Source organism: Hoplias malabaricus, chromosome 8, assembly GCF_029633855.1.
Source record: "Hoplias malabaricus isolate fHopMal1 chromosome 8, fHopMal1.hap1, whole genome shotgun sequence".
Taxonomy (NCBI): domain Eukaryota; kingdom Metazoa; phylum Chordata; class Actinopteri; order Characiformes; family Erythrinidae; genus Hoplias; species Hoplias malabaricus.
The window spans coordinates 28,023,570-28,037,282 of record NC_089807.1 but is presented as its reverse complement, the minus strand read 5'-3'; the positions used below and the strand labels follow the sequence as shown (position 1 = coordinate 28,037,282).

The 13,713-nt window shown below is 37.9% G+C and overlaps 1 protein-coding gene across 1 annotated transcript in view; it reads left to right on the top strand.

The window, feature by feature from the left end:
• The window catches only part of dst (dystonin), a 194,724-nt gene that overhangs the window by 162,942 nt on the left and 18,069 nt on the right, over nt 1–13,713 (top strand). Inside the window, exons 72-85 of the mRNA XM_066678377.1 lie at nt 673–899; nt 1,115–1,237; nt 1,666–1,767; nt 2,085–2,186; nt 2,576–2,749; nt 2,914–3,069; nt 3,337–3,534; nt 4,183–4,311; nt 6,074–6,244; nt 8,615–8,770; nt 9,076–9,282; nt 9,955–10,074; nt 11,501–11,670; nt 13,093–13,252. Coding sequence (XP_066534474.1) covers nt 673–899; nt 1,115–1,237; nt 1,666–1,767; nt 2,085–2,186; nt 2,576–2,749; nt 2,914–3,069; nt 3,337–3,534; nt 4,183–4,311; nt 6,074–6,244; nt 8,615–8,770; nt 9,076–9,282; nt 9,955–10,074; nt 11,501–11,670; nt 13,093–13,252 — 2,195 coding nt within the window. The remainder of the gene's footprint in view (nt 1–672; nt 900–1,114; nt 1,238–1,665; nt 1,768–2,084; nt 2,187–2,575; nt 2,750–2,913; nt 3,070–3,336; nt 3,535–4,182; nt 4,312–6,073; nt 6,245–8,614; nt 8,771–9,075; nt 9,283–9,954; nt 10,075–11,500; nt 11,671–13,092; nt 13,253–13,713) is intronic.

Below are 13,713 nucleotides of genomic sequence, written 5' to 3'. Positions count from 1 at the left end.
CGCTCGGCGTAATGTAGACACTGCTGCTCACCTTGAGGTAAATAAGTATTTGATTCTCATACCAAGCAAGCTGGATGAATCACATGAAATCAGATGTTTTTTAGTTGGATTTATACCGCATTTCTTTGCTTAATATTTCAATCAGATCTCTGAAAATACAAACACAGTTTAGCACTTACAGCTGTCCTGCCCTCAGCATAAGGAACTTATGCTTCACTTTTAGAAAAAAAAATGTATTACAGTAGAGGTCCAAATAGTCTAAATGTACCATTATAGGTACAACAATGGTTTAAAGTCCAGTTTTGTTCCCTAAAGGTACATTTAACCATATTTTCCAGAAGAAGAGCTGAATATTTGTAAGACTGCATAATTCAACCGTGTAAAATAAAACAACATATGTCCTGAAGATGAAATATGGTGTAAGAAACCAACTCAATTTCAAAATATACAGTTACAATAGAACAAGGTACAATTATGTTTCCTAAATAACAGTACAGTATATGGTCCCATGAGGGTACCACCACAGTGACAGTTTTTGTGGTATTTGAGGGTGGATTTGGTCACTCTGAATTTACAATGTGTACAAGTGGTCAAAAACATCAAATTGGTATACTACATCTCTGTGCCGAACAAATATCACTCATTCTCAGTCTTTCTCCTGCTGTTCCAAAGCTGTGCAGGACAAGCTGGACCAGATGGTGTTCTTGTGGAATGACATCCAGGCCCTAGTGGAAGAAAGAGAGGCTAAACTCCTGGATGTGATGGACCTAGCTGAAAAGTTCTGGTGTGATCATTGTGCTCTCATTGTCACCATCAAGGACACACAGGACCTGCTGAAAGAGCTGGAGGAGCCTGGAGTGGACCCTTCTGTTGTCAAACAGCAACAGGAGTCTGTAGAGGTCAGTGAGCTTCAGCATTATTCACATTGGCAAGTCTGAATTTCTTTCACACACCTCTGTATAAATGGATTCAGTTAGCATTGCAATCCATGTAAGTTCTGAATAATTTTTAAGGGATTCATGACTATATTAACATAATTATAAGTAGTGAGTTATGAGTAGTTTTTCTCATGCACTTTTCTCACACTGGATTTTCTGGGCCTTGGTGAATACAGGGCTACAGAGAAGAGATTGATGGGCTTCAAGAGGAGCTAAATGTGGTTCAGAATCTGGGAACAGAGCTTATGACAGCCTGTGGAGAACCAGACAAACCAGTCATCAAAAAGAGCCTTGATGAGGTAACAGTTTCAGCAAAGATAATTGTAGGAACAAAGTTTTGCAAGTTAAATTGGGAAGCTATTGTGGTGCTTGTGTTTATATATTTTCTTGTCTCTTTTTATAGAGGATCAGTGTGTTCTTACTAACATTAAGGATTTTAGAATGTTTTGTTTCACAAGAATAAAACCAGTTTAGTTTGAGATAAATATTGGAAATTATATTGTCCTGCTTGCAAAGATTCTTAGTTTTTTGGAAAAATTGGTCCGCAGCCAAATAGAGATAGTTTCATGATTAGAGCTCAGCTTCCTGAATTAAGATTAAAAAATTAAAAAAATATAGTGCTTTTTAGGATACTCAATAAAACACAACCAAAACCATAAATCAAATACATCAGCAGAGCTGAAAACCAAATTCCAATTTTTTCAGTTGTTTTAATCTCTAATCTTAGGTGAATGCTGCATGGGAGACTCTAAATAAGACATGGAAGGAGCGAGTGGAGAGACTGGAGGAAGCCATGCAGACAGCTGTACAGTTTCAGGATGGTCTTCAGGTACGTTGTGCACTGTGTACTCTTCAAATCACGACAGCTTTGTATAGTAGTTCATCATTATATCAGAGTCTCTGATGGTTAGATTATATGTGTCCTCCATTATTCAAATCTAATGGGGAAAATGCTGAATACTGTATCTGTATTGTTTTCAGGCTCAGTATTTTGATAAATTTAAGTGCGATTTACGATTTCAACCTTTGCACTCTTGACTGCTTGGCATTCTTTGGTGAAATCAGAGATGAAGGAGCAATATGAGTTGAGGTAAAAGCAGCATTGTGTTCTGTCCATGACAATGGAGCTTTGTTCTTTCTCCACAGGGCATGTTCGACTGGGTGGATATTTTGGAAAACAAACTGGATTCAATGTCACCTGTGGGCACAGACCTGGAGACCGTGAAACAGCAGATTGAGGAGCTGAAGGTATTACTTTACTGTTTCTGAATTTGTGTTAGGTTTTTCCTTTTCCAACACTGACCTGGGACCATTGACCATGTGTGGTTTACATTGATCAAAGCATAGAGACACATTTCAGTGATCCCACCCTTGTTTGATAAACACAGTGGCCCTACAGACCAAATAACAGCTGTGTTTATCTAGAAAACGTTCTCTCCATTTGCTCTCCCACAGTTAGTTCAAAGGTGCATTGTAGTAAATATTGTATTGTCAGTGCAATTCTAGAAAGAGATAAAGAAAAACAAACCTGGAATTTGTCTGTAATGTTAGCCAAAGAGTGCATATATACTCTAGGAGTTATTAATGAGGTGAATGTTTTATCTTGTCAAGCACATATCTTTTTTTTTTTTGTGCAGGAGTTCAAAGGTGAGGCATACCAACTTCAGATTGAGATGGAGAGGCTGAACCACCAAGCAGGACTGCTTCTGAAGAAAGTGTTAGAGGAAGGAGACCGTGTTGCCATCCAGGAACCCATTAATGAGCTCAAAATGCTCTGGGACAACCTGGATGAAAAAGTCATCAACAGACAGGTAGGGATTTAAATCTATAGGCTTTGCCGTATATGTTTATCTCATTTCTATTCTAATAGACCCCTGGGTTAAAACTTATGTTTTAACATTATACTATTAGTGTCATCTTAGCCATGTTCTTCACCTGCCATAATTGACTGATTTATTCTCCTAATGTCTTTCAGCACAAGCTGGAGGGTGCTCTTCTGGCACTAGGGCAATTCCAGCATGCTCTGGACGAGCTTCTGGCCTGGCTCACTCACACCGAAGACCTGCTTAACGAACAAAAGAAAACCAGTGGGGACCCCAAAGCAATTGAGATAGAGCTTGCCAAACACCATGTAAGTGTAGTTGACATGTTTATATAGTTGACATCAGTGGGGGAGCGTGTCAGGTTAAGGGTGGATTACATCAGTATGAGTATAAATTAAATTGTGTTGTCATTATGCCTCAGAGTCACAGAAATATTTCTTTTATTTGCAAATAAGTTCTTTCAGATCTGTATTTCCGGGAATATAAATTCTCTCAAATTCTAATTAAAGATATAGAATTTATAAGATTTAAAATAGAAGATATATAATTCTAAAACATAATTATTTTATCACCAGGTGCTGCAGAATGATGTCCTGGCTCATAAGAGCACAGTAGAGGCCGTGAAAAAGGCAGGAAGTGATCTAATGGAGTCCAGTGAAGGAGAGGAGGCCTGTGGCCTGCAGAACAAACTGGAAAACCTCAACCAGCGCTGGAGGGGCATCCTGGAGAAGACTGAGCAAAGGAGGCAACTTCTGGACAATGCTTTGCTCCAGGTCTGACTCAGACATATAATTTAGCTTACTGGCAGCTTAGTGGAATGTGGACGTTTGCTAGAAACAGTGTTGAGATTGATGATCCTCTCCAGAGGAGTAAGGGTCTTTAATGAAGGAATGTGAGGGGGCAGACAGAGAGGCTATGGCTTTTACAGACTCATAAATATCCACAAGAGCATATGCACATAACATATTGCCACTGTCACTTCAAATCCTTACATCACTATTTAATTTTTTTTTTTCAGAATTTGCCATTTGTGTTCAAATGTCATCATGATTAGACATAGTACAATGATTCAAAATTTGCTTGGAAAAATCACTTATTGCATTAAATTTCATTCTAAATTTAGAAGATTTTCCAACCAGTTTTGAAAGGAGGAAAGTTTGAAAAAATGGAAATTCTTCATTTTGGATATTTGTGGGTTTTGTTCAGAAAGCAACAACATGCAGCAACTATTATAAACGTATTTCATCTACAGACTCAGACGCTATTGTTCTAGCTGAGAAGTCTCAAAATCCCGCTGTTCTTTATTCACTCTGGATTAATAAATGAAACCACCATTTTTAAAACTCCTTTTCACCTCCTGAAGCCTCCACTAATGAGTCTTTGGAGTCCATTGTTATGACTCTGGCTGCTTTGTGTCCCAGGCCCAAGGTTTCCATGGTGAAATTGAAGATATGCAGCAATGGCTGAAAGACACAGAACGTCAGCTGTTAGCATCAAAGGCGGTTGGAGGCTTACCAGACACAGCTCGCGAGCAGCTTAACGCCCATCTGGTATGTATTTAAGACTCCGAAAGGCCTGCTACAGATGGCATGCTTGTACCAGTTCAAGTATACACAAAATTCATTTACAGTGTTTTTTTTTTTTTTTTTTGTAAATTATAGTAAACTATAAACATATCTGCATACATAATTAATAGCACCATTTAAATGCTTGTTTAGATGTTCTTATTAGAGTGTGTCTATGCAGAAAAGACATTTAACTCTGTCTTGCTTTATTTGTTTAACCTCAGATGAAGGCAGAGTCATAGTGAGTAGAAAAATACAGTGAGCACATGCAGTGTTTATCTATATATAAACACCATGGGAAGGCTACAAAGAGAGGTTTCTAATATGTCGGTGCATTGATAAAACCTCTCATCTCAGAATTAGTGTAAATGCTTCAGTTAAAATAAATTATTATTATTATTTAGGGCTGAAAATTAAACTAGTGCAATATTATGGCTTCAGCTGACAATATCACAGACAATAGTTTCATAGTAGTTGTTAAGTGAGGACCCTTTCTAGTCCTAGTTCTAACCCTATTGATGACAACAAGAGCAATGCAGGGATTTTAAAAAATGAAAGTAACTTTTAAGTAATTCCTGGCAGTTAATAGAGGAGTGATGAAGGTTTTCCTGCATGTCAGAACCAATTCATACTGGAGGATGTCTGCGTGTCACACACCATTTCCAGAAATGTTGGGACATTGTGTAAATCTCTTGAAACGTTATTTAACTGACAAAGTCACAAAAAAAGATTTCCATAGTTTTCACTGACCAACTTGATTATGTATTGAAAATATCAATATCTTTTGAATTTGTTGCCTGCAACACAAAGTATATATGTAGGTTTTGGAGCAACATGCTGCCTTCCAAGTAATTTATTTTTTCCTGGGAAGGACTTGCTTATTTCAGTTAAACAAGGCCAATCCACATTAGCATGGCTCCTTTATAATAGAGTCCAGGTGCTTAACTAGTGCAGATTTGTCACACTTTGTATTTTGAAATGGAAAACACTATAATGGAGACCCTGAGCTGTTGAGCAGCTTAAAATCGAGGGAGATTGGGAAAACATTTCACTTTCAAAACTACAGTAGATGGTCTCCTCAGTTCCTATATGTTTACAGAGTGTTGTTAAGATTCAACGCAGTGGTAAACATGCCCCTGTCCCAACTTTTTTTGGAAATATGGTTTTTATATACATTCCACGCTATCATGTGTTACAGTAATTTTACCTTCTTTTATTCAGCTAATTGTTTGGAATAGTAAACATGTTGAAATGTACATGAGTTTTAAACCAATACAAATGGAAATGTCACATTTCAAGTCTTGCAAACTGAGCCAAAACACAATACATGACTACATTGTACACAGGCAGGCAACTAAATGCTACTGGTGGTAAGCTAGCATTTAGCATTATTACACTTAAAGGTGGTTTAATAAAAAGATTAATTAATTAATTTATTTATTTATTAATAATCAAGTCAGTACATTCATAGAATACATGGTCTAATGATTGTTGCTTTCCTGATATAATTATTATTATATTTACATTAAAGACATTTGACAGACATTATTATGCATTACAACATCTGTAATTATGGTACACATGTAGACTCATACAGTGTTAAGAGTCTGGTCTATGGAGACTTGGTGTAGCATAGTGCCACCTGAGACCTGGGAACTGAACCTCAGCCTGCCAGATGAAAGACAGGGGTGTTATACATTATTGTTGTTTTAGTTGTTGTTAACAAAGTGATGTTCTTTGTGTGTAGGAGCTGTGCAGTACTATGGAGGTGAAGGAAGAAGTCTATCAACAGCTTCTACATAGAGGTCAGCAGCTGATAGCTCTGATGCCAGAAGGCCAGGACAGCACCACAGAACAAGACCTAAGCAACCTGCAGGAGAAGTGGGAGTGTGTCCAGGCCAAGGTGGCTGAGAGGAAGGTGGGTGCTGCTGGGAACTGATTACACATCTCAGCTGCCAGCGTGGATCAGTGTTTTGGGGCTTCAGATCCCACAAACGGAAACGGGCCATCATGCTGATCCATGTCTGATCCCTGAGCTGTGAATTGTGGTGATGTCAGTGAGGATGTGGTCAGATGGTGAGAGTCTCTATGAAACAAAATGGGTTGTTCTATGAAGTCATACATATGCCTGCGGCTTAGTGAGTGGGGTGTCAAGCCGGGAGGGAAGGGGAAAAAAATGTCATGTGGTCTGGTCCAGACATGTTCCTAACCCAAATCTTCTGCTCTTTGATGTATCATTTCAGGATTTAGGTACTATATGTTGGCACAAACTTGATGCGTCACATTCATTTTATTCACGTTTATTTATTTGAAACATTTTACAGTCTGATTTACAACATGAACATTATTCCAGAAAGCAATTGCCCTATTTGTAGTTGGTGTTGTTTTTTTTTTTTTATCTAAAGCAGTGGTGGAATGACTTGCTTGATTTTTTGTAATTTGCATGCATTAAACAAAATGATTCTAAAATAATTTCTAAAAAAACAATATAAATAATTAGGCCTAAACTGAATGTTTTAAACACAATTATACATTTATGAGAACATATAGCTCCAATTCTGAGGAAATTTTGAAAGAAATAAAAACATGAAGAGAAAAATTTATAATGCGCTTTAATAGACTATAGGTGAGAACAGAGCGGCGCTTGGAGCAGGTGCTCACAGTGGCTCTCAGCACTTGTCAGTAGGAGGTGCGGCGCTATTAAAAAGTGTTAAAGAACTCTAATGATGCGTGGATTGGCCACCTCGTTTTCCTTTAGTTAAGTGTTCTCTCTATTTATGCCTCTAGATTTAGTCCTTCTGGGCTTTCACGGGTATTTCACGGGTAGCAGTATTTCACGGGATTGGTTCTCGGTTTGTTTTTCTTCTTTCCACTTTGCCTTTTTCTGCAATAAAATACAAATTACTCACGTCTGTCTCTGGCCTTTGCTTGTAAGAAGCTGAAGCAGGGCTTTTTCTTTACATGGATTTTGCAAAATACTGGGAGATCAAATTCCCTCCCTGAAAATAAGAATCGAGGGAACACTGCTCAGCCCTTCCCTTATAGACTACTGAACTACTGTTTATTCGTAGCCCGTGTTGTATGTTTGTTTATTTATTTATTTATTTACACAAACAGGTTTCTTAAAGCTTTTTATGAAAAACATGAAACATTATGTAGTTTACACATGAACGTTTTTCAGTTTCAGATTTTCAGTTATTAATTAATTCTTTAGTTAAGTAGTGATTTTTTCAAGGTCATCTGGCGTACCACCACTTGCTGCTTCACGTACCACAGTTTGAGAACCACTGCTCTAGAGTATAGACAGATGTTTAAAATAGACCATAAAAGGTACTTTGGATATTTAATTCAAAAGCTAAGGTGTTTTATTTATTGTATTATGTAAATTCTATTCTATAATGAATTATAAAATTTACTACATTTTTATCTGATTATTTACCTCCAGAATTGCTCGGCTCTATTTAAATATGTGGTACCTGGTGTTTTAAACTATAAACACCTTTACCTGAAAAAAAGAAAACATTTAAAACTGCAGTAAAAATGAAAGCAATAATTTGTTAAATCAGTGGAACTTTTATTTAACTGATAAATGTAACTAAATGTTTTCAATATTTCCACACACAAGCCTAATTATATTTTATAAATATTTAAACAAAAATGGCACACAGGCAAAATAATAAAGGGTTATACAAGTAACAATGTTCTGTTTCACCATTTATACGAAACTTCATAGGAGAATTGTCAGTCAGTTCTCAGCACTAGATTGCAGAAGATTTAAGTCTTTCACCATTTACAGTTCACAATATCATATAAAGATTCAGGGTGTCAGGAAGTTTTGGTGTATAAATGCCAAGGACAGAAACCACTGCTATTGTTTGAGAATCCATCATGCTGCTGTGATGCACATAGCCACATGGGAAATTATTGTCACTTAACAGTCAATAGAAATGCTAAAATTGTATCATTCTTTGAGGAAGCCGTATATTAATTCTGGGCAGAAAGCTTGTGTTCTGGCCTCAAAGTCACCTGATTAACAGTACTGTATTAAATTAATGTAGTTAAACAGATGTTGAGTCAGATGATTCAGATCATTCTTTTCATCACATCCTCCTTCATTTACCTTTATGGTGCTTGTTGCTTAAGAGTGTGACTTCCACTCCATGTCTAGTCACAAAGGGATGCTGATGCTGATTTCCATCATTTTGATGAAATGATGAAATGAAGACTTGAGTGACCACAGCTGTATGTGATGTATTTGTGTGCATATGTGTGTTGTTGGTTTGTGTAGGTGAAACTGGAGGAGGCTTTAGCAATGGCCACAGATTTCCACAACTCCTTGCAAGACTTTATCAACTGGCTGACCCAAGCTGAACAAAATCTGACCATGGTTTCTCCAGCTTCCCTCATCCTGGAGACTATTTTGTTCCAGATTGATGAGCATAAGGTATCTATCGCCATAAGTGTGCGTGTGTGTGTTTGTTAGACCAATTTTAACTACATTAATTAGCGACATCATAATCTATAAATGCAATATTAGCAAACGTTTCTAGGGAGCATATTAGAACTTTCCATTTCCAGTTAATGATTCATCATGCTCTGATATTTCCGCCCCACATTATCCAAGTCACACACAATCAGGAAGCTTCTGCTCTTTCGAGTTTAGTCACATTTGGCTCAAGTCCATTTGGTTTCTGGACGTTTTTCCACATCAAAAGGGTTTGCCTTCACCGAGGCTTATTTTATCTGCAGGTGTTTGTGACAGAGGTGAACATGCACCGGGATCAGATTATTGAGCTGGATAAGACAGGAACCCATCTGAAGTACTTCAGCCAGAAGCAGGACGTGGTGTTGATTAAGAACCTGCTGCTGAGCGTGCAGAGCCGCTGGGAGAAAGTGGTGCAACGCTCAGTGGAGCGAGGACGCCTGCTGGACGATGCAAGGAAACGCGCCAAACAGGTGTGGAAACACTCAGGATAAAGTGATTTTACTCAGTGTAGTGTCTATTATTGTTTCTACAGTATTATTATAATTTAGCTAAATGAACTATTACACATGTTGTAGTTTTCTCTCAGTTCATCTCCAGCTTAGCACTCATCAGTCATTATTCCACTTTTGTCTGTTTAACAGAGGATTTTGCTTATGATTGAGCAAAACAATATAAGCCACATTAGGTCCTAAACCTTCCTGCAGTATACTGTTGTCTGATGAAATGACCACATGTCAGTGTGCTCCCTACTTCAAATAATGTTTGTTATACGTCCTCTTTGACTTTACTGGCCTTTTTTCTCTTGAGAGAAAACCTGTCACCATCTTAATGGTCATTCAGTTACAGTTTTCTAAACTTAAGTGTGTTAGATGATCTCTCAGGGGAAAGAGACCAAATGAACACAAGTGCTGACTTTTGTTTCCGTTTTCAGTTCTGCAAAAAATGGTGAGCAAAGTCATTTAAAACCAAAGCAATGAAATAATGCTTAATGTATCGACACCATGTCACTCAATTTGCTGTATTTACTTTTATATGATGTGAGATGTGATTCAGATCCATTCCATCTAAGAATAATATTTTTGATAGTGAAATACAGAACAAATCAAATGAGAAGCATTCTCCTTCTGTCTCCTCCCCCTCAGTTCCACGAGAGCTGGACTAAACTGATGGAGTGGCTGGAGGAATCCGAAAAGGCTCTGGACTCAGAGCTGGAAATTGCCAACGATCCGGACAAGATCAAACTGCAGCTGACTCAGCACAAGGTGACTGCATCTCATCTCACTTTTATCCTAAATAATGACAGTCTTCTCAACATCCTGCTGATCTATGGCGCCTTTGTGTTTATTTTATTTATTTCCACTAACTCACATGCCAGACATCTGTAGAAGCTCAGTAAATCATGTCCAGGCAAGGTGTGAATCACTTTAAACCAGCTGTTCTCTCAATTGCTGTTACTATGTTGTTATTCTTTGGCTGCAATTCATAAAAGAAGCATCACCCTCCTTTAGTTTAGTGACAGGAGTTCTGTGTTAATCCTTTGTGAAGTTGATAAAATACTGAGCTGAGGGATTTTGAAGCTTTCATAATGCCAGAATAATCCCTCCTGGAGCTAAATATATTAGGCCAGACCCTGATCTCTGACTCTTTTAATCTGGAACCCTGAGACCCCACACATGCTCATTTCCATTATGTGCCATACATACAGTGGCAGAAGCTTATTCAATTCAGTTTAAGGCCTATTTTCCCTGAGTTTTGAAACAGAACACACGCTTATTTATTGTGTGTTTCAATAACAGCCTTTTTTGGTTTGTTTTTTTTTCCATTGTATGGTTTTGATAAAATTTAGACTGACCAATGAGAGCTCAGTTGTCATGGTTGCAGACCAAACAAATGAACATCAAGATGGCAACAGAACAGCTCATTTTGTTCACAGCAGAACACAAAAACATATTGAGCCAGCAACATGGTGACTATAAAAAATTAATTAATTAATTCATTCCTTATCTGTAAGCGTTTATCCAGTTCATTGTCACAGTGGGTCCAGAGCCTACCTGGAATCACTGGGCGCAAGGCAGGAATACACATTCACACATACAGACGCTTTTGAGTCGCAAATCCACCTACTAGCATGTGTTTTTGGACTGTGGGAGGAAACCGGAGCACCCGGAGGAAACCCACGTGGACACAGGGAGAACACACCAAACTCCTCACAGACAGTCACCCGGAGCGGGAATCGAACCCACAACCTCCAGGTCCCTGAAGCTGTGTGACTGTGACACTACCTGCTGCGCCACCGTGCCTCCCACTATAAAATATGTGTCAGTTAAAGAAAATATGAAACTTGTTTTATTGAGAGGAGCAGTATTCCTTAATGAAACATGTCCCTACCATGTGATAGGATTCCAGTATTATTGTGCATATCTAAATATAATAAAAACATTTTCAGCCCAAACCTAACATTTTCCATTAGTTAGCATGCTCCACAAGAAGAATGACTCAGTGTTAGTCAGAGTAGAGGAGAGAACACACTGCAATGTAATTAACAGCTCAGCAGTGTGGACTCTGCAGATTCCTTGGTGTTCTGTTGACTCAGTTAACAAGGATACAGTGCCATTTAAGACCCAGCATGAATGTCCTTGACCTGAGCTTAAATGTTAACTATGACTCTCTGTTGTTGGGCTGTTTTAGGAGTTCCAAAAGGCTCTGGGTGGCAAGCACTCCGTGTACGATACCACTAGCCGCACAGGCCGAGCACTGAAAGACAAAACCTCCCTGAAGGATGACAACCAGAAACTGGATGATATGCTCTGCGAACTCAGGGATAAATGGGACACTGTGTGCGGCAAGTCTGTGGAGAGGTTTGTCTCACTGATGATATATTGCCTTAGTGCAGAATTTATAGCTGTAAAATAGGAGTTGATATCCAATATATTAATATAATATTCATTATATGGCAGGAATAATAAGAAAGACACTTGATCTACATGATTCAAGAGGCTAGGAGGAACCTGAAGAGAGTCATAAATATTAGAAATAGTGCCTGTTCATTTTAATGGGAGTTTTGCTCAATGGTGCTTATTCCTCCAGAATCATGTTGTGGATCATCTTTCATGAGGAGTTTCTTCTCAGACAGTGACATAAATGACATGACTGTCCAGACCAGAAAGTCAGAGCAATGATGTTAAAGCTGAGATCTTCATGTCCAGGCCCACATTTTAATCAATGCATTTTTTTTCAGTTTTACATTTTTCCAGACCTTTCATTTCAAAGTTCTAGAAAGTGTAATTAGACTCCCTTTCTAGCACAATGTAGTACTATGAGACCTAGCCAAAACGTCTTGCCAGACTTTCTAGGTAGAGTCTGGTACATATCACGACGTAACGTGGCCAAGAACCTCCTACTACAGCAGGAAAAGAAATGTGACTGACACACAAAAGGACTAATCACAAGTCTGCTATTTTGACATGACGTGTGGTCTTATATGTCAGACCAGTACCAGAGCCAGTACAAAATGACACATTTAGTGCGTATGTTAATCCTAAGAGTGAAGCCAACTTAACGCACTGAAAGTATCAGACTCTGCATCAACTTGTGGGTGGAGTCTGTGGCTGAGACTAAACGAAACACTAAATTATGAGCAGAAATTGGCCACAACAAATTTTAAGCAAAAATTTGGTTAAAAATAAATTAATAAAATAAAAATTATTATAATAAAAAATATTAGGTGTGCATATTATGAATTGTAATTCAAAATTCATACATTCTACTGCTCTTTCATCATTTTATGATAACTATTTCATAGTATTACAATTGACAATTGTTATTTTATTATTACTTGTGGATACAATACTATCCAAGAAAAAAACAAATACATGCTTTTCAGCTCTTTATCCTTGATGCAGTGATGAATTCCTCTTGTTTACCATTTTGAAACTACTTAATTTCTAGTTTATTTTTCTTGAATGAAATGATGAATTGTCATTTTTAATAGTATGCAACCGTTTCCATAAAATGACAAAAGATTGGAAGAATGTCTGAACTTTGAATTACAATTGTGTTACACAAAAAATAATATGTTACAAAAAATGATATATTAAAATGTTTGGACATCAAATGTATACATTGAGACATTAATATTTGCAATATTTCCTTGCTATAAATGTGGCTTTTTTCCTCTCTTTTTAGCAGTTTGCCTACAATATGTCAATTCATATGAGTATGTATATAATCATAAGTATTATTAATTTGTGCATTTGTTTTATCATGTGTTTTTCTCTCAGGCAAAACAAACTGGAAGAAGCTCTGCTATTTTCTGGCCAGTTCACAGATGCCCTTCAGGCCCTGATTGACTGGCTTTATAAAGTAGAACCACAGCTGGCCGAGGACCAGCCAGTGCATGGAGACATTGACTTGGTGCTCAATCTTATTGACAGCCATAAGGTAATATTATGATTGCGAACTGAATTCAGATAAGCCATGAGGTCATCACCAAAAGTGTTTCACTGTAGAGCAATGTTAGGCTGTGACTTGCCAGACATACATTAGAATGATTAATTGCTTGAAGAGGAATTACTACATATTGTATTCCAGTGTGGATTTCCCAGAAGATTTTAGTGTTGAAATATTCCTTCAAAATCTCTCTCGTCTTCCCCGCCCTCTCTGTCCTGTGGCTCTATTTTGGGAACTCTGGGTTCTGTTCTTGGAGCTCACGGCCACAGAGAAATCTAATTATGGCATGAGAATGGCAGTTTCTCTCCCTCTGCTCCTTGTCCGGGTGTGTAATGTGGAAAAGCCTGCTGGTTTCAATTAGAGATGACAGCTGAACTCAGTCATTTAACGAAACCTCATCTCTTCCTTTAGTCCGTCCTCCACATGAGCCTCTTACAACTTCAGTGAAAGCA